Source organism: Symphodus melops (genome assembly GCF_947650265.1).
Source record: "Symphodus melops genome assembly, chromosome: 7".
Lineage (NCBI taxonomy): Eukaryota > Metazoa > Chordata > Actinopteri > Labriformes > Labridae > Symphodus > Symphodus melops.
In genome coordinates, this window is record NC_136697.1 from 24,271,276 (window position 1) to 24,295,476 (window position 24,201).

A 24,201-nucleotide genomic window follows, 5' to 3' on the forward strand; every position below is an offset into this window, starting at 1 on the left:
ATGTCATGTTGACGGAAATAAAATGTTTTGCACCTGCAGCACTGATGCACCGTTAAACTTACTTTAAAAAAACCAATAAAACACTGACGGCAACTTCTGAGGGTCTGTTCACAGTTTTGACAGTTCCAATAAGTAGCTTGAATCAAAATCCACACGTTTTACACATTGTGTGGATATTAGTGTGAAACACATTGGAAGCTCATTTTTCATTTTGTAAAGGAGTTAGTTTGCTTGTGGGTTCATTTTTGCGCTTTCCTACAATGTCTGTACTTCGGCCCCAAATCTTCTTGGCTCCTGTTTGGTCCACTGCCGTTCCCTCAAAGAGTCGGGCCATGAAGGAAAATCCGCTCTGCTTCATGTAAGACTTTGCAGCGAAGGTGTAGAGGACGGGGTTGGCACAGCTGCTGATGAAGGCCAGAGCTGTGGTTACCGCACGGCTGGAATTGGCGATTTTGTTCAAACTGTAGTTAAACAGAAAATAAAATGTATATTTAATTAAAGTAATGTAGCATCCTTAAGAGCTTATGTTCATATTTTCTTAAATCAACTGAGGGGAAAATCTATGAATGAAGAACGTCACATATAAAGCCAAGGGGGCAAAAGAAAATCTCGAAGACTTAAAACTCCCACACGATAACACTGTGTCCAACACTTAACACAAAGGTGCAGTCAATACCTCCTGATGGGCAAGGAATCTATCCATGACAGAAATAAAGAAGCAGGAAAAGCAATAAAGTGCTTTTGCAGATAGGTGACTCCAATAATGGGTGTCAAATAAAATATGTCAAATGCAATTTCTGATTGTGGGGGGAAAAAACCTGTGAAAATCTTTATTAACTCACATTTCTTTAGTCTTTGAACCCTCCTTATAGCACACAGCAGCCACCTTGGAGAAACAAAACAAACTCAAATCATTATTCCTAAAGTCATAATCAGTATTTAATTTAACAACATAAAACATGAATTATGTCTTTACTCACCTGTGTCATGTTTATGATGTGGAACGGCAGCCAGAAAAGGCCAAACATCACCACAATAGCCAGGATGAGTTTCTCACTGCGGACCTTTCTTTGAAACTTGGTCTGTCTTAGGCGTCTCAGGATGAGCACATAGCACGTTATGATGACTGCATATGGAAGAATAAATCCTGACACAGTCTGAAAGGTATAGTGAAACCTCACCTGCACACAGGAGGAGACAAAACACGTGTAAATAAAAACAGCTCAAGTTCATCATTTGGATCTAACTGAGTGGGCTTTTCTTTTTTTTCCCCCAAGTAACACCTGGCTTTTTAGCCTGCTTAAAAAAAAACAAGATGGCAACTGCCATAAACTGTTGCTATTCAAACCATTGGGGGGATTTTTTATACAGTTTTCATAGCTATTTAAGTCTGCACAAAAGTAGCAACAAACAGTTATCAAAGTACTTGTAGGCCTATTTGTGCAATAAAACTGAATCTAATCTGAACAAATTAAGCAAAGTGGCCTTCAACTGCTTCAGAAGTTCAGCTGTCTTTTGTACTTTCTAATGGACTAAATAAGTGATTGGCTGACATGAAAGAAATTCTAAAGTGCTTTTTAAAAACGCTTGTTTCTCTTGAATTCTGTCAGTTTTTCATTGAACTCATCTGATTGGTTGATAAATATCAGAAATTTGGGTTTTCTCAGTAAGAAGTTGGTTATGGGTCCTGAGGCTAGACCAGTTGAAAACCCAGTTTTCGGTTATTGACACCAGATACAAATCTTTTGTTCAAAGCCTTCTTACATGTCGAGGCAGGGTGTGATTGTGAACGCAAACCAATCTTGTTTTATTCTTGTCATCGCTGTCCTCTCTCACATCTCGAAACACCAGCGAGGGGATGGAGAGCACCATCACCAGCGCCCACATGCCCATGAGAACCCTCCTCACAATCTGCTTGCTGACCAAGGACGGAGCTTTCATTGGAAACAGCACAGCGATCATTCTGTTCACGCTCATCAATGTGATGAGGAAGACGGAGGCGTACATGTTGGCGTTGCACAGGTAGAAGACGCCTTTGCACATGAAGTAACCGAACCCCCACGTCTGCTTGGCCAGGTAGATTGTGAAGAAGATGGTGAGGGCCATGAGGAAGCCGTCAGCACAGGCCAAGTTGAGGATTAAGAGTGTGGTGACCGATCGCCGCCGTGTGCGCGCCAGGATGCTCCAGACAGTGAAGGCATTGCCGGGGACGCCAAGGAGGAAGACTAAGCTGAGGATCAGAGCACCCAACGTGGTGGAGAAGTCATTGCTGACCCAACTTTCCTCCTTTCCTCTTGGGGCAGTTTGGACTGTGTGCATGGTCACGAGGGAAGGACTGTACGTCTGGTTCATTCTGAGCAGATCCCTGAGGGTAAGAACAGAACACTTCATTTGTATGCTTGATCTATATGATTTATTTTACTCACATAAAATAAACATAAAAGCTAACCGGAGCCAGTTTCAGACCCCTCTTTTCCAAAACCAACCCTCAAACATTGTCAGTCATAAACACAGGAGAATACAGGATACAGGGTGTTTTTTCTGCTTGTGTACTTGTTGTAGTAAAACTGAAAAATAGTCTTGTGGTGGCTGAGGCCACTGGTCTGGACTCTTCCACAGAAAGGCAGGTCCTCTGAACCATCTTCCGTCAGTGGTGAGTTCTGTGAGAGATTTTCCTCGCGTAATATCATCAGCAGGATTACTTGCTGTATCCACGTACCTCCATGTCTCACAATCTGTCAGATCTTGAATTTCAGCCACGCGTGTACCCACGAACACCTTGTATCTACAAGAGTCTGATTGGAGCCAGGCCAAGACAGTAGTGGAGTCGGTCCAGTGGGTAACACTGCTGATGCAGATGGTTAACTCCTCTCTAAGCACCTTCGACTGCTGGGCTCCGGATAGGGCTCCACATAGCTCCAAGCGGGGAATCGATTGTTGCTTTTTGGGTGCTACCCGAGAGCGGGCACTGAGGAAGGCTATTTCGACCTCACCTCCCTCTGCTTCCGTCCGGAGATAGGCAACAGAGCCATAAGCTCTTTCGGAGGCGTCGCAGAAGACATGTATCTCCCTGCTGCTCTGCGCTGAATCCAACTCAGGACTGCTGTAACACCTTGGTATTCTTATGGTCTGAAGAGTAGGGAGTTCGCTCTCCCACTGGTTCCAGGCATTGAGGATGTCATCAGGTAGAGCAGCATCGTCCCAGTCCCGTTTGACGTTCCACAGCTGCTGGACTATAACCTTAGCCCTGGTGGTATATGGCAGGATAAAACTGAGAGGGTCATACTGACTTGCGAGCACTTGGTAGATGGTGCGCATGGTGACAGTGGAATGCTCAATGACGCGGTGTTTGAAAGCCATGGTGTCTGATGGACAATGCCAGTGAAGTCCCAAGGCAGACTCATGCACGTCTATTTGGCCTTCAGCAATCCACTTCTCTACGCTGTCAGACCGGATGTCAGGGGGGAGGTCAGTGATAACTGGCGGTCGGTTGCTAGCCCACTGTCTCAGCTCAAAACCTCCACTGGCGAGGGTTTCCTGCAGCCCATGAATTAGGACCTTTGCTTCGCCCTCTGACGTCACGCTCCTCAGGCAATTATCCACATAGAAAGACTGGAGCACAATGTCTCTGATGGCCTCTCCTTCCGTACTGTGAAGCATAATGTGCTGCTGGAGGGAAAACACCGCACAGCAGGGTGAGCATGTTGTGCCAAAGGGAAGCACACTCCACTGGTAGATGTCAGGTGGTTTCTCACGCTTTAGATCCCGCCACAAGAATCTGAGGAGGGGCTGGTCCTCTGGCAACAGTCGTACTTGGTGGAACATTCCACGGATATCGCTGCTGAAGGCCACAGCATGCTCCTGGAAGCGCAATAGCACTGCTAGAAGTGGAGGTCCCAGTGCTGGTCCAGGGAGTAGTAGCTTGTTGAGGTTTTGGCCCTTGTACTCAAAGGAGCAATTGAAAACCACACGGTTCTTGCCATTGTGTGTAACCATGTGGTGAGGTATATACCAACTGTTGGGGGTATTCTCCTCTCTTGAGTCCAGTTTGTGGACGTAGCCAGCATTCACCAGTCTCTGAACTTCGGCAATGTATGCCTCTGCCTTTTCCGGTTCTCTTGACAGCCTCCTTTCTATACTCCGCAGCTGGGGGAGAACCGCTTCCTTCGGGGCATGAAGCTGAGGCATGCTCTGAACACGGAGAAGAGGTGTTGCATATCGGAGCACCCCATCTATGTCCACCCTTGTTGTTTGGCTCTCAAGGATAGAGATAGCCTCTGTATCTTGGCGGGAGCAGATGCTCTGCTTCTTGTCACGCCACGGTAGGGTGTCCATCTGCCACAACTTTTCGACATGGCTGTAGAGGTCTGATGGTGCACCAGTCGTGGCCGTGAAGAGGCACTGTTGTTCGGAAAGGTAGTGCTTCATTCCGTGCGCCGGACCCTGAAGCGTCCACCCCAGACGAGTTTTCACAGCTGCGGGCCCTCCAGGTGGTCCCAGGCGCACTGGCTCTACAGGTGTTATGAGGTGTGGATGGTCAGAGCCAATTAGCAGCACCGGGTGCACGCCTTGAAACGGCTGAAGGGGCAGGCCTTGGAGGTGGTGATATCTTGCCTGAAGAGACTGGATTGGATACGTATGTTCAGCCAGGCCTAGGCGCTTAGCAGTGAAGGCATTCTTGATGTGAAATGATCGCTGGGGCTCTGCTACTGCTGAGATTGTGAATGACACAACAGCGCCATGGACTGTCTGGAGCTCTTGCCTCACCGTTCTGAGGTGGAGGTCTTCAGGTGGGCCTTCAAGCCCTAGCTGCTGTGCTGCCGAATGAAGCAGGATAGTCCGTTCCGAGCCATCATCCAAGATGGCGTAACCTTCAATGGCTCGGTTATTATTCCGCAGGACAGTTTTACTCAGCTTGAGTAGCACTTTGCGCCCTTCAAGAGGCCTACCAATATACAGCACTTCCTCTGCGTTAGTTTTGGTAGGCTCTGACTTTGGCTGGTTCAAATCCTTGACACCCTTTGAGACAGTCTGCTTGGACCGTTCGTTTCTTCGTGTAGCGCAAGGAGGTGTCGGCTGTTGCAGATCTTGCACCTCATCTTCAAGTCACACTCCGCAGACCGATGATTCCTACCACAACGCCAGCAAAGACCATTGTTCTTTATCCAGGTCTGCTTTTGAGAGGGGTTGAGTAACTTGAAGTTTTCACAGTTGTTAAGTGAGTGCTTCTCATTGTCGCAGTAAGGACAGTACTTCTTGGTGTTGTCGTATGAAGCCACTGCTCCTTTGTCTGCATTGGATGTTGTTGCCTCCGTGCTATGGAGAACAGCCGCTGCCTCCTTCCGAGGTTTGGAATACTTCTACCCGTGATGCTTGCTCTCCTTTTCCCCACGAGCACTGCTGCCATATCTGCTGTTGTCCTCCTGCACTTGGAGCTCGAATTCTAGCCAATCTGCCAGATCCAGGAGAGTGGGGATAGGTACTATATATATTGGGGATGGTTGGCTTAGGGCCTCTGTAAGACTGCTCCCTTCCACTGTCGGATTCCGATGACCAGGACTGGGAGTGACGCGTCTTATGGGTTGCCTCTAATCTGTGGCGACTTTTCTTCTCCCTACTTTGTGCCTTCCTTCTCCAGTATTCTTCCTCATCGCTCTCAGATGATTCCTGCTGACTTCTTATTCGGCTTCAATTCGACATCCAACGGGAGGGTGTAGATGTGTCTCTCCTACTCCAGTCTGTCTCCTGTTTGACCTGGTGTGGCTCTGCTCTAGCTGGTGGTTGTGTTATCTGGAGATTCTGGACAACCTCATTTAACTTTTCCACCTGCTGGCGAAGATGCAGCGTTTCAAGATGGCTTTGGCGGTTAAGTTGATCCAACTGTAACGCGGTGGTCTTGCGCTCATGCAGCAAAGACTTGTTCTCGTGCTTCATTTGGTCTAATTTCACTAGAAGCACTTCCATTTCTGCAGTTTGCTTTGGAGGTTCTTTGGATGACACAGTCTCTTTGAGAGGCCATTTATCTGTTACCAAAAGCTCAGACAGACTAGCTTGGCTAATGGGGGACGATGGGCGCTGGCCACCCTCGGCTCCAACTAACTCCTCTTCTGAGTCACTATCCTGCCTATCACGGAGTAATGGTTCAGGGGGAGGCTTGGATCTTCTCTGGAGATGAGAGAGTTCGTAATTTTCCAGATATGCAGGGAGGGCTGTGGTCCTCCTGACTCGCGAGCTGGTTGAATATGCTGGTGTTCGATGCATCTTAATCAGTGATGAGTTGACTCCCGGGTTTCTGCACCATGAAAAATAGTTGGATGACGTTGTCCTTCTATTATTAACTTTGATTCCTTATTGTCAATCCACCACTGTGTGACGGTTAAATCACTCAAGTCTTCTTTGTTAAATCTTCTTTATTGTTGGAATTCTTCTAATTATGTTGACATTCACTGTGTGTGTGTGCGCGTGCGTGTGTGTGGTTTCTGCAATAACAAAACATGAAATGAAATTACAATGCTGCATTGAACTGCAATCAACTCCACATTAAAACAAGTGCAGGTACGCATTACGGCCACAAGGTGGCGCTTCGTGATCAGCTGAAGCTGTTATAGCTGCCTGCAAACACGTGTCTTTATTGAGTTTAAGATAGCATGTTCAAGCTAACTGCTTAGCAACTTAGCAAACTCCATATCTTGACTCTTAACTTAACCTGAACATTATCATACGACACCAAGACATAATATGACATAGAATACTCTACAATTACACATTCTCCATGTACTTACAATCAAATGGACGCACACAGGATATTAAGGCACACCAACGAACTCCCAGCATCTGTAATGAGCGTCTATTCTCTAATGGAACGAACCACTGTCGGTGTTCACGGAGAAATGGGCTAAACCAAGTCATGGGGGGGAAACGGAACAGTCCAACTCAGTAGGGCCTTTTTAACAAAAACAATGCCTCACTTGATGTTGAACTGGATATCAGCACTGCTAGGATTATCCCCAGCACTTATAGTAGAGGAACTTGATACCCTAAAAGTTGCGATACCGCTATCCAAGGTAAAACGAAGCACAACCATATTTTTTCATAACTTGAACATATCTAGTTTATGAAACAGATGGTTGACTAAATGTAAGACAACATTTCTACAAACCTGGGAGACTGGTCACTGTGAAACTTAAAACTTTCGTGTCACACTTAACATCCCATGTAGGTAAAGTTTAACCTCTTATATCTTCGCTGATCTTGGCCTGTACTTGTGTAAGTTGTGTTTACTGATAAAAAATCTCCTTCTGCCAAGTTGAAACAGCCACATGTATCCCTTACTCTGAATCTTGGCTGTAGAAAATGACACCAAGCCGCAGCAGTAAGGAATAACAATAACTATATTGAAAAAATATAAAATAATAATACATTTACAGAGGTGCGAGATTATGGAGAGCCTTGAAGGTGAGAAGGACAATTTTAAAATCAATGCGGTATTTGAGTTGTTGGAGTTGTTGAAGGACTGGAGTGACGTGGTCTATGGAGGGGGTTCTGGAGAGGATCCAGGCAGCTGACTTTTGGACCAGTTGAAGTTCATGGAGTAGCTTGAGAGTTAGACCGGAGAGGAGAGAATTGCAAAAGTCTGAATGGGAGATGACCAGGGTATTGTAAAGATTGGCGGTGCTGTTGGGTGTGAGAGATGGACGAAGACGGTTGATGTTGCGCAGGTGGAAATATGCTGACCGAGTGACGTGTGCTTCAAAGTAGAGAGTGCTATTGTGGATGACACCCAGGCTATTTACTTGGGGGACGGATGGACTGTGGAGTTTTCGATAGTTATTACAAAGATTTTGGTATAATATTTGGTTTCTACCAGAAGAACTTTGGTTTTGTTGCTGTTGAGTTTGAGAAAGTTTTGAGAAAAGCATAGGATTTAACTTCAAGGAGACAGTCTGAGAGGGATGAAGGTGGGAGAGCTTGGAAGACAGATAGAGCTGAGTGTCATCTGTGTAGCAGCGAAAGTAAATACCAAATTTCGTGAAAACGGACAGAGGGGTAGGAGGGAGATGATAAAAAGGAGAGGACCCAAGACAGAGCCCTGAGGAACAGTGGTAGTGACTGGGGAGAGCCCATTTTTTTCTTTTGTATACCATTTAAATATATCAGTATAAGTTTAAGGGAGCTTCATAACCAACTAAAAAAATCTTCACTGGTCCTCAAGAAAGCAATTGCTGTAGAAAATAACCACCAATAAAGACAACACAACCAAATCAAGACAAAACAACCAAATCAAGACAAAACAACCAAATCAAGACAAAACAACCAAATCAAGACAAAACAATCAAATCAAGACAAAACAACCAAATCAAGACAAAACAACCAAATCAAGACAACACAACCAAATCAAGACAACACAATCAAATCAAGACAACACAATCAAATCAAGACATCACAACCAAATCAAGACAAAACAATCAAATCAAGACAAAACAACCAAATCAAGACAAAACAACCAAATCAAGACAAAACAACCAAATCAAGACAAAACAACCAAATCAAGACAACACAACCAAATCAAGACAAAACAACCAAATCAAGACAACACAACCAAATACAGACAACACAACCATATCAAGACAACACAACCATATCAAGACAACACAACCAAATCAAGACAAAACAACCATATCAAGACAACACAATCAAATCAAGACAACACAACCAAATCAAGACAACACAACCAAATCAAGACAACACAACCAAATCAAGACAAAACAACCAAATCAAGACAACACAACCAAATCAAGACAACACAACCAAATCAAGACAACACAATCAAATCAAGACAACACAACCAAATCAAGACAACACAACCAAATCAAGACAACACAACCAAATCAAGACAACACAACCATATCAAGACAACACAACCAAATCAAGACAACACAACCAAATCAAGACAACACAACCAAATCAAGACAACACAACCAAATACAGACAACACAACCATATCAAGACAACACAACCAAATCAAGACAACACAACCAAATCAAGACAACACAACCAAATCAAGACAACACAACCAAATACAGACAACACAACCAAATCAAGACAACACAACCAAATCAAGACAACACAACCAAATCAAGACAACACAACCAAATACAGACAACACAACAACTCTCAAAGAAATTATGTTATATAGTTAGGAATTCACACCAATTGTACAACAACTGGACATATTTTTTTTTAGAATCTAAAATGTCCTCTTTTTTTCTCCCTGTGGGCGCAGAGAGGAACTATAGTATGCACATAAATAGCACCAATGCTTATCCAGACTTGAAAATCTGTTGCCATGCAGGCTAACCAAAAAAAAAACCCTGTTCAACCTGTGTCGTTAACTTACTGGCAGTTTCCTGACAACATTGACAAGGGACCCAATTCAATAAAAACACTGGATGGATGCCATCCATAGGTGCAGCTCTTAATAGGAACTGCATAGTTCCCACCACACCCAGTGATCTGAGCACTAAGTGTGCGGGTTGTTTCTTTCAAACATGCTAATGAAAAAAAGGCTGATATGTAAAGCAGCACAGGAGAAGATTTCTAGGGGAAAAAAGGTAACAAGACAGTACATCTGTACATGATCATGCAGATTTTCTGTAGAGTGGGTTGAAAATAAAAGACAAGAGTACTGCAAGCTGAACCTTTATTTGATGTTTACATTTGAGGAAAAAGTGTGGATTATTTGTGGAAAATGAGCCGATCTTAACTGTGAGCTGACAGACCAGTAAGTGCTGGTCATCAGATTGCACTCATGATGATCGATTGAGAACCACTTTGAATTTCCCAAGAGAAGTATCATTTGAATGTTGCAAGACATGTTCAGCATGAATCTACAGATTCCACTATAAATAGTTTTCCTTCATGCTAAACAAGTATGTTGCACTACTTTACAATGCAAGTGAACATACAAATTAAACACTTAACCACAAGACACTAAGAGAAAAAAAGCCAAAAACATAGTCAAGCAGTAATTTAAAAAAATCAAGACAACATAACCAAACAAATAGACTACAAAACTGTATATTGTACTTTAAATGGTACACAGACAAATGTAGAAATCAACCAAATATACAATAGAAAAGTTTGCAGACGGCAAAACCAGATGCAGAGATGATCAATTGCAGACCCAATGGCTTTAGTCTGATGAGCATTTACCCTCTGATCAACATTACCCTGCCTTCAATATAATAGACCCAAAAATTGTACCCTGAGATTTTGCATTAATATGCAACAATATATTCTAAGACAAATAACATCTAACAAAACACACAACTTTTGTTTGAACATGCATTTAGTCATGTCCTATTGCCTGTAGCTGGATGGCTTATAGATAGCATTGCTTTTTCATTGCATTTTATTCCGTTGGCTGCATGCGGTTATGTTATCAGTATTGTCTCCTTTTTGTTGCCTTGTCTTTATTTTGCTGTTTGTTTTTGTTGAATGATTTCTACAATTCATCTAGCAGACTCTTTTATCCACAGAGACATACACATCTTGTTTTAGCCACCCTCTTCACACTGTGTTGTGTTGGCAATGTCTTACTACTAAAACAGTGCCAATGTATTTGTGCAATTACAGCAGTGTTCTCTCTCTCTCCTGAAACATTTTGTTTTAGATATGAATGAAGATCTTTAATTTTTTAAACGTTGCTATTGACCATTAAAATAACTGAGAAAGTGTCATTTTAAAATTTGGTATCGGCATTTTTGACAAATTTAGAAAAGATAAACACAAAAAAAAGCAATTAATGAGTTGTCTTATCGGCAATGGATACACAACAGAAGTTTAATTTTGTACTGAATAAAGTTAATTCAGAGAACAAGTCAAGTGGTTTGTAAAAGCATGTGCAGGAGAAACGGGGAAAAGAGGAAGAAAAACAGAAAACCACAAGACCCTGCCAGTAACTCTGTTTCCCTATATTGGATTAACTAGAAGTCCAAACGTTTGAAATGATGACTCATAGTTTGTAATATATCTGCTACGTGTAAATAATCAAGTCACGAAATGTAAATTATTATAACAAGATGAAGGAAAGAAGAGTATAAAGACAGACCTTTGTAAAACAGGACAGAGATGTTGAAGGAAAGAAGTACAAAATCAAAGTGATGACAGTTGTAGAGTTTATATTACAGAGGGACTGACCTTTCCAGGACTTGATGCTTCTCTGTGTTGTCTTTCAGATTGATTGATCCGTCTGCTGCTCTGTCCAGCTCTGGCAGTGTTTCCCTTGTGTGACAGTGTCTGTTAACTCAGTAATAAGCTGAATAACATCCTGTCCCACAGGCTGCGACATGCTATCAGAGAGAGGGAGGTGGAGAGGTGTGTCCATCCTTATGTGCAGTTTATATTTATCTCCACAAATGATTAATATGGGATTTATTTGTAATAGAATGATGTAAACTTAAAGCTCGCTGTTACGTAAACAAACAGGAATCCTCTCGGGGCGGAAACATCCCAGTGAAACAAACAAAAAGTATGTTTGTGTCATTAAGTTTGGCAATTTTTTCTCACAGAAAAAAACGGTTTTGAAATCTGATGGAAGAGAGGAGTATATGTGATTCAAATTCTTGCACAAGCTTACAAATGTAATTTATTATATTTTAACCTTTAATTATGCACGTCAGTTTACCAATTCACAACTGGCCAGGGACTACAGCTGGAAATTAGCTGCAAAGGTTAAAGCTGATCCTTAATGTAAAAGGGGATTGTGCACGACAGAAAATAATAAACTAATCTTGCTCCTTTGTCGTTGATACTGAGCACACAAGCACAAACACGCACGCAAATCACACACACACACATACAGCAATAAAAAAACACACACTCACCAGTTCATACAAGTCTCTGACAGTGACAGGAATGATTGGAAGAAGTGGAAAATCTGGAAAAGCCCAAAGCTCAAGCTCGATCATAGATTCACCAACAATCAGTTTCCTTTTTTTACCAGGCAGGCAAGCTTTATAGAAAAACTTCTTTTAAAGCAGTATAAACCTTGAGTTGAACGATCAGCTGTAGCTGTGTGGGGCTTGCACAGTGAGAGAGAAAGGGAAACATAGAAAGGTGACAGCACCTGGTATTCGCAAGGAGTCTCACGTCCAAGTTATAACCAAGCTTGGCTCTGTTTACCTCCATTATCATAATGACATTTGCACATAATCATTTCATCATCATCATCATTTATTTATTTGAGTCCTCAGAAAACACATTGAGGGAGAACCCACATTTGCAATGGTGCGTAGGTACAGTTCAAGATACAGATAAAACAAGCAACAGCAAAAAGAAGAAATAAAACAGGAAGTGCAAAAAAAGGCGACATACATACACACACACTCACATCAAATCAGAAATTAAAATTAAAATTTTGAATTGTCCCAATGTTATTAATGTGTTGATCTTATAATGTCTAGGTTTGAATTACATCACCATAATCAAGAACTGAAGGCTGTTAGTCTTTGTTGTCCAGGAGGAGTGAGAGACAAAAAGCTTTGGCAGCCTGGCTTGTTTACACTTCCACTCAGGTGAAGCTGATCTGCAATCAACAGGTAGGTGAGCCTCCCAACAACCAGCACGCATGCCACCTCCAACCACCAGATGGCACCAAAACCCTGAAACACAAACCAACGACAGTACCAAGCACAACCTCATGGCTAGGGATGTCACATGTTGTCACTTTAATTAGCAAACCATTCAGAAAGGCTGTAAATTGGGATGCTGAATAGCAATCAGTGGCTTGATCTCGACAGTAACTCGGGTGACTTATCCGTTAGCAGGTGGATGATCGAATTGAAGCTGGATATAATGTTAAGTCTCTGAACATCAAAGCTGTCAAGCTGTGATCGTGGGGATTAGTTTCAAGCATACTCAATTGACGGTCATGTTTGCAAATGTCTGGACTGAACCATCGAGTTGTGAAAAAATCTTTGGCTAAATTAAAAGGTTCACCAAGCAGATACGTTTGTCCAATTATAGTTGGACAAAAGAGGGGAAATAGTCGGACCTATGTTTAAAACAAACAGGCATGGTTGGACTTCATATCTGATGAACTTCCATGACCTTGTTTAGCACTAAAGATATGTAAAAAAAAAAAAAAAAAAAGAAAGGAAAACCAGATGTGAAATGTTTTATAAAATTGTAAAAACTGTACAGCCTATAGTATGAACGGTAAAGAGTTTGACCTGTTATTTCAAGTTTCTCATGAGTAGATGACTTTAAAGTAATTGTTTTCTTTATGGGAGTGTTTTCCTCTGTGACAGCCTGAAACATAAAACACAAAAGGTATAAAAAAAACTAATGTTTACAGTTCAAATGTACATGTCAGGTTGACAGGAATAAATTGTTTTGTACCTGCAACACTGACGCTCAGTCAAGCTTACTTTACAAAAACAATTTACACAAAACACTTGACAGCGACCTCTGAGGGCCTGCCTCTGTACATTCTTGTTAGTTCTCATAAGTTGCTTTAAGCAAAATCCACATGTAGTTTTATACATGTTTATTTGTAGTGTGCATATTTATGTGTAAAACACATTGAAAGCTCATTTTCCACTTTGTGAAGGAGTCAGTGTGGTGCTTGTGGTCTCGTTTTTGTTCGTTTCCACAATGTCTGTACTTTGGCCCCGAATCTTTTTGGTTCCTGTTTGGTCCATTGACGTTCCCTCAAAGAGTCGGGCCATGAAAGCAAATCCGTTGTGCTTGATGTAGGACTTCCCAGCGAAGGTGTAGAGGACGGGGTTGGCACAGCTGCTGATGAAGGCCAGAGCTGAGGTTACGGCACGGCTGGATTTTGAGATATCGTCCAAACTGTAGTTAAACAGAAAATAAAATGTATATTTAATGAAAGTAATGTTCTCTCTTTCATATTCTCTTAAATCAACTGAAGGGAAAAAAGCAAAAAAGTGTTTTTGCAGATGGGTGACTCCCATTTACTCACACTTCTTTAGTCTTTGAACCCTCCTTGTACCACTCAGCAGCCACCTTGGAGAAACAAAACAAACTCAAATCATTATTCCTAAAGTCATAATCAGTATTTAATTTAACAACATATAACATGAATGATGTCTTTACTCACCTGTGTCATGTTTATGATGTGGTATGGCAGCCAGAAAAGGCCAAACATCACCACAATAGCCAGGATGAGTTTCTCACTGCGGACCTTTCTTTGAAACTTGGTCTGTCTTAGGCGTCTCAGGATGAGCACATAGCACGTTATGATGACTGCATATGGAAGAATAAATCCTGACACAGTCTCAAAGGCATACTGAAACCTCACCTGCACACAGGAGGAGACAAAACAGATGTTTTCAGAACAGATGTGTACTTCAGCTGTCTCTTGATTGGCTGACATGGCATTGATGCTTTAGGGCATTGGTTCCCAACTGGTGTTTCAGGACCCCCAAAATGGGTCACAGAGCAATGTTTAGTTGGTCCTGAATGTGTTCTTTGTTTCAGAAAATGCTTTTTAAACACTTTTGTTTCTCTTGAATTCTGTCAGATGTTTTTTATTGAACAATTGATCGGTTGAAAAATATCAGAAATTTGGGTTTTCTCAGTAAGGAGTTGGTTATGGGTCCTGAGGCTAGACCAGTTGAGAACATGTTTTAGGTTATTGACACCAGATAAAGAAAACAGTTGTTTTGTTCAAAGCCTTCTTACATGTCGAGGCAGGGTGTGATTGGGAGCGCAAACCAGTCGTGTTTTATTCATGTCATCGCTGTCCTCTCTCACATCTCGAAACACCAGCGAGGGGATGGAGATCACCATCACCAGCGCCCACATGCCCATGAGAACCCGCCTCACGATCTGCTTGCTGACCAAGGACGGAGCTTTCCTTGGAAACAGCACAGCGATCATTCTGTGCACGCTCATCAGTGTGATGAGGAAGATGGAGGCGTACATGTTGGCGTTGCACAGGTAGAAGACGCCTTTGCACATGAAGTCACCGAACACCCACGTCTGCTTGGCCAGGTAGATTATGAAGAAGATGGTGAGGAGCATGAGGAAGCCGTCAGCACAGGCCAAGTTGAGGATTAAGAGGGTGGTGACCGATCGCCGCCGTGTGCGCGCCAGGATGCTCCAGACGATGAAGGCATTGCCGGGGACGCCAAGGAGGAAGACTAAGCTGAGGATCAGAGCACCCAACGTGGTGGCGAAGTCATTGCTGACCACACTTTCATCCTCCGGGCTTGGGGTAGTTTGGACTGTGTGCATGGTCACGAGGGAAGGACTGTACGTCTGGTTCATTCTGAGCGGATCCCTGAGGGTAAGAACAAAACACTTCATTTGTATGCTTGATCTATATGATTTATTTTACTCACATAAAATAAACATAAAAACTAACCAGAGCCAGTTTCAGACCCCTCTTTTCCAAAACCAACCCTCAAACATTGTCAGTCATAAACACAGGAGAATACAGGATACAGGGTGTTTTTTAGTGTTTCTGTTTCTATTCCCAGAGACTACAGATCTAAATACGCTCTGATCGCAATCTAGCACAATGTACCTCCATTGTCTTAAATCGGATTAATACGTTTTTTTTTTATGATCCCTTGAAAAGGGAATTTATTGTGAGAATAATGTCAAGTACAAGAAAACCTTGAACACCATTTTCCTTATTGCTTGGTTCACATGACCTTCATCTTATACACCACCATATCTTATCTTATCTTATCTCAAGTCTGCCATTTTATTCTTCTTTGAGTTTTATAGTGTCACTCAGTGAAACTTCTGAGATGCATGATTTACAATAAAAACAACAACAACCAAACAACATAATCACCCTGGTAACAACAAAACCCCTCAGTTCAGCGCACGATTGGTCAGCTCTGCAAACACTGTAAATGTAGGCGTGTCATTGTTCTGCTGTGCCCGGGACGTACAACCATAAAAGAAGTTGTGTGACTTTATGATGTCACAAAACCTCCATGGTGGAAAACATCGTCAGCCTGCACACTGAGCTGTGAAGACGGAGGAATGAGTCCAGCACGTTTACCCACTGATCTGATCAAACACTGTTACAATATTTCTGAACAGCAACAGTCTAGTTTTAGTTAAATTGCGGTGTGGAGTTCTTGGAGTTAAAATATTATCTCCTGTTGATTTTTACTACACATTTTCTGCTTCGAGGTTGAACTGGATATCAGCACTGCTGGGATTATCTTGGGCACTTTGCCTAAGGCCTCTTGTCAGTACGCTACAACATCACTCCTTCTTGTGTGAAATTGCTCAAATTATACCAGCTCCTTTAAGCTACATGTTTTTATTACACCGACTGAGACACTACCACTGTGCTGTATGAAATGCATTACCTTTGTCTCCATACTTTCTTCAACATACGGAAGAGTCGTCTACAAGATGTAGTGCACACCTGGTTTTCACTGCCGACTCGGCAGAAACTGAGATACAGCAATCGAGTAAACAAGCATGTCCACACGGAGGACAGGTGCTCAGTCGAGCAAAGACAATCCCTTCAAACAAACCTGTCTTTCTATTTGAAAAAATCAAGATAAACACCTCAGTTTCAATAGTGATTAGATCTCCGCAAAAGTAGACAACTAATAAACCTGATCAATCGTAAATGTCACACAATGTTTATCTCCCTCCTTCTGGTTTCACAAACGATGGTGTTAAACTGAAACCTGATTTCACAGCTTGCTGCTCATGTTTAGATATGGCCCAATATCACTAGATAAAACCATGATCGATGATCCTGTGTGATAATAGCTATGTTGCACGATATGATGATTCATCCTCGGTAGGAATAGGAAATGCCCCAAGGTTGTGTATTTCAGCTTATGTGTGTGTACGAAGGGCCCGCGTCAGAGAGTTCAGTGGGACCTATGAGAGCCTGCCGGCGCGCTCTGTACAGGTGAAGCAGCTTGTTTGCAAGAATCTGTCTGCAGAGGTTTGGTAATTATTAATAAAGTACATGATTCTACATGATTAAAGGGCAGGACTGATTTATGTTTAACTTCTTATTATCCTTCATCTTCTCTTCACCACTGTCCGAAATGATTCGGCTGTCTGTTTAATCTCCTTCTTCTTCTTTTATCCCACTGCTCACTTCGTCTTTGCCAATATTCTTCCTTTCATGTTGCCCTCATTCATGTCACAAGCACCACAGTGAGGAGTCGTGAAGGAGTGACACAGTGAGTCAAATTGGCAGGAAATGCTGCTTGGAGCACTTTATCCTGTTATTACCTCACTGATATCTGACGCCGATGATTTGACAAATGGATCCCGAGTCTGGATGTTGATTATGTGGCTGTTTTGATATTTTGTCCCGACCTCATTCACATTATAGTAAAAGTGATTGTTGGATTTCTGGGCACACTGACAAAACCTATGGTCTGGAGAAAACAGTGCCCAAGCAACTGAAGATAAACATTACAAAATATTGTTCAGTGATGGCACACAGAGTTTTTCCAGAGCGAGGTTACGGCTGCTACCCTCACGCATCACCTAAAATATTCACTTTAGACACTGTTGCCAACAGCATGCTAAAACATGCCAAAGGCTAGCAGCGCTACGTCAGAGGAGAGGAGTATTATGACACAGACTTTGATTCATTTCGATTTTCTTTTTTTTTGTTTGTCCTTACTACCATCCCCTTTTACTCATCTTTAGATTCTACCTCCCTGTCCGTTCACGTGGAGAAAAGTAGCCTGCAGGGGAAAGCTCCAAGAGGGATGACCTTTAAGACCAACTCTGATTTAAACATGCTGAATTTAAAAATGAAATTCACGTGATGTGGTGGGAAGGTAATCTCCATTTCCCCATGTGAGAATAAGACTTGAAGTCCTTACTTCCGGATTTAGTCCTAGTTTCTTTCTCTGGTCCCGCTAAAACAAACTGTTTATTTTCCCCTGGTGGATTTACTCGAGAGTGTACGAGTAAACAATCAAAGTCAGACATACATCACTGGTTAAAGAATGCAACAGAAAGAAGAGTCCAAGCAACGCAGGAGTGATGTCAAGTGGAGTCACAACTTCTCAGAAATAACAGCTTCTTACAAAATGTGTAAAAAAAAACAAAAACAAATGAAGGATCTTGAAGCTGTTGTAAAACATGGACAACAATACGACCTGTCAGGTGAAGGGTTGTGACAATGCAAGATGTGTACATTTTAATACAATTCTAATATGTGTAATGAAATATTGATCGTTGATTTGATACCAGAGCAAAATGATAAAAGTCAGAGGCAACTAATATTTGGTCATTCCTTGTTTTAGCCACCTGCTTCACATTGTGTTGTGTTGATGATGTCTTACCACCAAAACATTGCCACAGTATTTGTGCAATTACAACAGTGTTCTCTCTCTCCTAAAACATTTTGTTTTAAAAATGAAGATCTTTAGTTTTTTAAGCGTTGCTATTGACCATTAAAATAACTGAGATAATAATATTTTAAAACATGTGGAATCGACATTTTTGACAAATTTAGCAAAGATAAAAAAGCAATTTCTGAGTTGTTTTATTGGTAATGGTTGTCAAATTTATTTTTGTACTGAATAAAGTCAATTCAGAGATTAAGTCAAGTGGTTTGTAAAAGCATGTGCAGGAGAAACAAGAAAAGGGGGTGGGGAACAAGCAAAGATCTTTTTAAAAAAAAAATTTGGACCAATAATTTGGCTGCAAAATTCACAAAACAAAACCTGAGATATGTTCAGAAGAAAAACAACAGAAAATCCCCAAAACGCTGCAAACCACAAGACCCTGCCAGTAACTCTGTTTCACTATATTGGATTAACTAGAAGTCCAAACGTTTGAAATGATGACTCATAGTTTGTAATATATCTGCTACGTGTAAATAATCAAGTCACGAAATGTAAATTATTATAACAAGATGAAGGAAAGAAGAGTATAAAGACAGACCTTTGTAAAACAGGACAGAGATGTTGAAGGAAAGAAGTACAAAATCAAAGTGATGACAGTTGTAGAGTTTATATTACAGAGGGACTGACCTTTCCAGGACTTGATGCTTCTCTGTGTTGTCTTTCAGATTGATTGATCCGTCTGCTGCTCTGTCCAGCTCTGGCAGTGTTTCCCTTGTGTGACAGTGTCTGTTAGCTCAGTCCATAATAAGCTGAATCACATCCTGTCCCACAGGCTGCGACATGCTATCAGAGAGAGGGAGGTGGAGAGGTGTGTCCATCCTTACCACTCTCCCTCTCTCTGTCTTATGTGCAGTTTATATTAATCTCCATAAATTATCAATATGGGATTTATCTGTAGTAGAACAATGTATACTTGAAGCTCGCTGTTATACGTAAACAAATTCTCTCGGGACGGAAACGTCCCAGTGTCACAAACAAGAAGTATGTAAGTTGTGTCTCTAAGTTTGGCATTTTTTTCTCACAGAAAACTGTTTCGAAATCTGATGGAAGAGAGGAGAGTAGGTGATTCAAATTCTTGCACAAGCTCCCTGTGTCATTTGTGCTGAGCACACAAGCGCAAACATGCATGCAGATCACACACACACACACACACACACACACACATGCACGCGCACACACACACAGCAATAAAAAACCGCACGCTCACCAGTTCATACAAGCCCCTGACAGTGACAGGAATGTTTGACAGAAGTGGAAAATTAGGAAAAGCCCAAAGCTAAAGCTCGATCATAGATTCACCAACAAGCAATTTTTGTAGCTTTCCTTCTTTACTCTTTTACCTCCAGACGACGAACAGACAAACTTTATTGAAAACTTCTACTCAGCTGTAGCTGTGTGGGGCTTGGACAGTGAGAGAGAAAGGGAAACAGAAAGAAAGAGAAGCATAGAAAGATGACAGCACATGGTATACTCAAGCATGCCCACGTCCAAGTTATAACCAAGCTCGGCTCTGTTTATGTCCATTTTCATCATAATGACATTTGCACATATTAACTCATCTTTTCCTATTAGGATAGGAGCACCAAGGAAAACTGTTTAAGGTTTAAAATTAACATGTGGAACTTAAATAAAGTTCAACAATTATTGTTTATTCCATACATTTATCATGTTTATATTTTGATATTCATCAAGGCACTTATATATTTCAATAGCCTACCTTTAAAACAGTCAAGTTGCATTACTGTTTTTAGTTGATAGATGTTCTGAACGCTGTGTTTCTGTATATATAGACGTTGTGGTTTCACAGTTCATTCAAGTCAGAATTAATCCACTACAAGAACAAAACACATTTTGGGATGAAACCCCATAAAAAGGTTTAGAGTTAGGGGGCGGCTGTGGCTAAGCAGAGGTGGAGTCGGCAGTCTCTCAACTGAAAGGTCGAGGGTTCGATCCCAAGCTCTCTTGCAGCCACATGCCGATGCATCCTCAGGAAAGACACTCAACTCCAAGTTGCAGTCGCACTCAGCGACCTTTGGTGGGCGCCAAAACGCACCAAAGCAAAGTCCTCTGTAATGTTGCTTTAACTATTGAGTTTTAGTCACTTTAACACACAACAAAGTTTACAACTTTTTGAGCTGTAATCAAGAATCAAAACACACATAAGTCTGTCTTCTAAATAAATACTAACTGTTACATATTATCTTTACATTTTTATCATGTTATTTTTCAACATTTTATAAATGTCCTAACATTTTGGCAGACACACAATGCTTAAAATGTGCCTTTACTTTTGCTACCTGTTCCCTAGAGTTCATACTGACTCTCATTTATGATCGCCTAAAACTGCTTGAAACACAAACCCCCAGGCCACAGATTCTTTGTTCATTCAAAAAATACGATTTAATCATTCTCTGACTCAAAATACCTGATAAGGTGTTGAAACACTTTCGAAGATATTAATCATGGCCTCAGGCTCTGAAAGCAGATCCTGCTGTCAGGGAAATGTATTATCAATCTGTTCCACTTTACACCACAGGGGGGCAACACCTCCTCAGTAATCTAATCTAACCTCCTCCTCACATAAACTTGACACTCAGCAGCTCCTCAGTGCTGCGCTCATCCACTACATTGCAGCAGTCCTTTTAAACAATTTATTACCATTCAACTCCACGGTTTAACAAGCCTCCAAAACTTTCCATTTTACTAGAAAGGCTCTGTGTCTGCACTCATGTGTGTAAATACAGTCACAGCATACAATGCATGGACTATTACAAATGTCCATTTGGTTTAAATGCATTAAATTGTCCTTATCATAAACACTAATGGAGCCTGAAGACATTTATAAAGTAAATCTCGACTTTGATCAGGTCTAATACAACTTTATCTGACTAGCTAGGTTTTTATTATAAATGTTTAATCCTGTCTGTATTATGCTGATGACGTAAAACCTTAAAACACATGCGTACAGTACCAGAAATAATGACACAATCAAATGATTGATGATTGTCGTAAAGGTGGTGTGGATACAGGCAAGACTATCAAGCAGAAGAATTAGACTCACGTTAGCATAAAACCAATAACCATCAGTGATTTCTGCCAAAACCAAAACCTAACCGAACAGTTTTGGTGGATAAATCTAACTTAACTGAGATATTTGAGATTTTTTTAATTTCAAATATCAAACATTCCTACCAACATAACCATGTTATCACAAAAAAAACCTGGCATTTTACCTTAAATATTGTGGTGGCGTCACATTACAACAGACATAGTTGAAGTGACACATCTGCTGTGTTTTGTTTGTGAAACGATGAAAATGCTAAGTTATCAGCTAATGAGCGTCAGTGTTTCGGGGTACCTATAGCTGTTTTCACATATAAGGTCTAGAAATGTTCACGCAAGGCCGCCCCTTTAATCTTTCCTGAGTTGCTTCTTCACACGTCTCTCACAGCGGGAGGTGGAGGGGTGTCTAAATGAGCCGAGACTTATGAGGCGAAAAACAAGGGAAGAAGCAACATAGTCGGACCCTGTTACAGTTTTTCCTTTCTATGTGTTTTCACATATTCACGGGATCAGAACATGCTGGCAAGCCGAAGACATACTGAAGCAGTTTTATTACGTGCATGGAACCGGATGCTAGCCTGCAAATGTCATCGCCCCCTCCCACTCTTCACTTACACTGTGAATTTTACAAAATATTTGCTCACACTGGCTAACCTTGACTTCAAGCTGAAATTGTACTTAAAGGGGGCTGACAGGAAAATGTGTAGGTAAAGTTGGAGGGGGGAAAAAAATCATCTGTTTGTGTTCAAACATGCAACTTTCCCCAGAACGTTCAGGAGCTTTGTTCACGTGTGAAAACACCATATATCCCTCTCCACATGTGCACAAAACTCCTGAAAGCTTCCTGAATTTGGGGAATGCGCAGCATGTGTGAATGAAAACAGGCCAATTTTAACTCAGAAGATTCACAGTGACCGAGCCGGAAGGGCTGATGATATCCATAATATCCTGCCAATGATGCATGATGTATAGCGACGGGCTGATGCTTTCTCTTTGCACTTAATGAGACGAACTTGATACCAAACATGTAGCATTTATATAAAGGCAAAAATTCTCAACATATCTTCACTCTCTGTTGCTTCATCCAATACTTTCGAATCATTTTAACCTCATGCACTGCCACCTTAAAGTCCCTACTCTCCTGCCTCACAGGTAATCTCCCACATTTACTTATTTAAATAAGTATCATGAGCAAGTTTCGCAGATGCTCTCCTGAAAATGAATTTCTTGCTATTTTCAGACAGCCTGCTCCTGAAATCGTCCTGAGCTGGTTGTCTACACATGTCCCATACAGGAGGACACAATCCCTGTCGGACACCCCCATGCTACAATCAGAAAGGTTCCCATTTATAAAATGCTTCTGTAGTTCAACACATTCACAATATCAATGAAATAGTGGCGCAGGACATGGCAGAAAGAAAAGATAATGAGGCAGTTACATTACCTGCACAGAGATCTCACTCCATGCGTAACACAGTCCATGGTTATGCACATCTTTAATGGTAAATGCAGAGACCTTTTGCTGGGAACCAAAGTGCACCAAACCAAGTGATTTCAACCAAGGTCTTTCAAAAATTAACAAGATGTAGGAAGGGGACACAGTTTTCACTTCTTGGGCCAAACCAAAATGTAAATCCTGGCGCCATGCATACTTGAGTCTAACTGGGTAATTTTCCTGCTGATAGTGTAAAAGGGGGTCTTAATAAAAACCATGGTAGTGCCACATAGTTGGTTGATTAGGGTATCTGCTTTAAGATTGTCCCCCTTCTTCTAGTAGCACATATTTTTCCCTCAATGAGCGGACTGTAACATCTTGTGATCAGTACAAGATCGGAGGCCTGCCCACACAACCCCGAGAGGATGACAGGGAGAGTGAAACAAGCTCCCAGTTACACGCCAGTACGACATCGGCCTAATCATTGTGAGAATCAGATGAGGGAGGACAGAGAAGGGGGATGGGGGGTAAGGACAGAGGGGGGAGAGAGAGAACCAGAGAGAGTGTGTTTATTTAAGTTTTTCGTCTCCTGACTCAGACAGAGAGCAGACTGCAGAGGATAATGAGAAACAGATCTTTTAGTGGAGAGGAAGGGGAGGGAGGGGAGACTGGAGAGAAGGAGGGACGAGGAAGAAGGAGTGGGGTAAGAAAGAAAAAAAAAAAAAAAAAAAGGACGAAGAAGGAGAAAAGGGGAGGAGAGGGACGAGTGACGGCCAAAAAAGGGGGGCAGTCGTGTTTGTCGCCACAGGAAATAGGCCCTCTTATGTTCACTTGCTGACAGTTAACATCACAGCCCTGGTGGCCTTGCAGCCAACCTACAATGGCAGGTTTTTAGAGACAGAGCTGCTTGCCATGAGTCCTGCTCATGATTAGAATAATAATCATATTGTGTTGAGCCTCATGATTATTTCCCAACTGTGAAAATATGAAAACATTTTTGATGCATAATTGATATGGAGATAAACTTCAGGGACAGAAACTCAAGAAAGTGTGTGGATGATGCAAGATAAGATGCAAACGTGATGTGAAAAGTGATGTGAATATGTGTTTAGTGTTTAGGAGTGGAGAGTTAATACAGTGACTAAAAGAGAAACCTCCAGAATGAGTGAGGACGAGGGGGGAAAGGAGGGAGGCTGGAGGTTGGGCAGAGGGGTTTCATGACTGACAGACCCAAGGTCCTATGGGGGATGACTAACGGACCAACTGGAGCTGGGAAACCCACCCAAAGGCAATTAAGGGTAAAGGACGACAAAA

The 24,201-nt window shown here is 41.8% G+C and overlaps 1 protein-coding gene across 3 annotated transcripts; it reads right to left on the reverse strand.

Annotated features, from left to right (window-relative positions):
• Positions 1 to 35: 35 nt before the first annotated feature.
• On the reverse strand, positions 36 to 19,135 carry ltb4r2b (leukotriene B4 receptor 2b). Of its 3 annotated transcripts, none has more exons than XM_079348531.1 (5): positions 11,200 to 11,277; positions 1,765 to 2,365; positions 981 to 1,181; positions 843 to 886; positions 36 to 461 (listed from the first exon to the last, which is right to left on the reverse strand). In XM_079348531.1, the coding sequence occupies exons 2-5, from the start codon at positions 2,350 to 2,352 to the stop codon at positions 200 to 202; spliced, it is 1,095 nt and encodes a 364-aa protein (XP_079204657.1). In that variant the 5' UTR covers positions 2,353 to 2,365; positions 11,200 to 11,277; the 3' UTR covers positions 36 to 199. The 3 variants fall into 3 exon arrangements, with proteins under 3 accessions (XP_079204657.1, XP_079204656.1, XP_079204655.1); XM_079348530.1 differs by lacking the exons at positions 36 to 461; positions 843 to 886; positions 981 to 1,181; positions 1,765 to 2,365; positions 11,200 to 11,277 and adding exons at positions 13,300 to 13,857; positions 13,988 to 14,031; positions 14,126 to 14,326; positions 14,710 to 15,310; positions 19,017 to 19,135; XM_079348529.1 differs by lacking the exons at positions 36 to 461; positions 843 to 886; positions 981 to 1,181; positions 1,765 to 2,365; positions 11,200 to 11,277 and adding exons at positions 13,300 to 13,857; positions 13,988 to 14,031; positions 14,126 to 14,326; positions 14,710 to 15,310; positions 18,138 to 18,172.
• Positions 19,136 to 24,201: the final 5,066 nt, after the last annotated feature.

What these genes read in the sequence shown, in the direction of transcription:
- ltb4r2b (XM_079348530.1), bottom strand. Translation starts at nt 15,297, where the DNA reads ATGAACCAGACGTACAGTCCTTCCCTCGTGACCATGCACACAGTCCAA. An exon ending in ACATCATAAACATGACACAG is followed by an intron (nt 14,032 to 14,125) that starts GTGAGTAAAGAC and finishes TGTTTCTCCAAG; the next exon opens with GTGGCTGCTGAGTGGTACAA. An exon ending in GGTTCAAAGACTAAAGAAGT is followed by an intron (nt 13,858 to 13,987) that starts GTGAGTAAATGG and finishes GTTTAACTACAG; the next exon opens with TTTGGACGATATCTCAAAAT.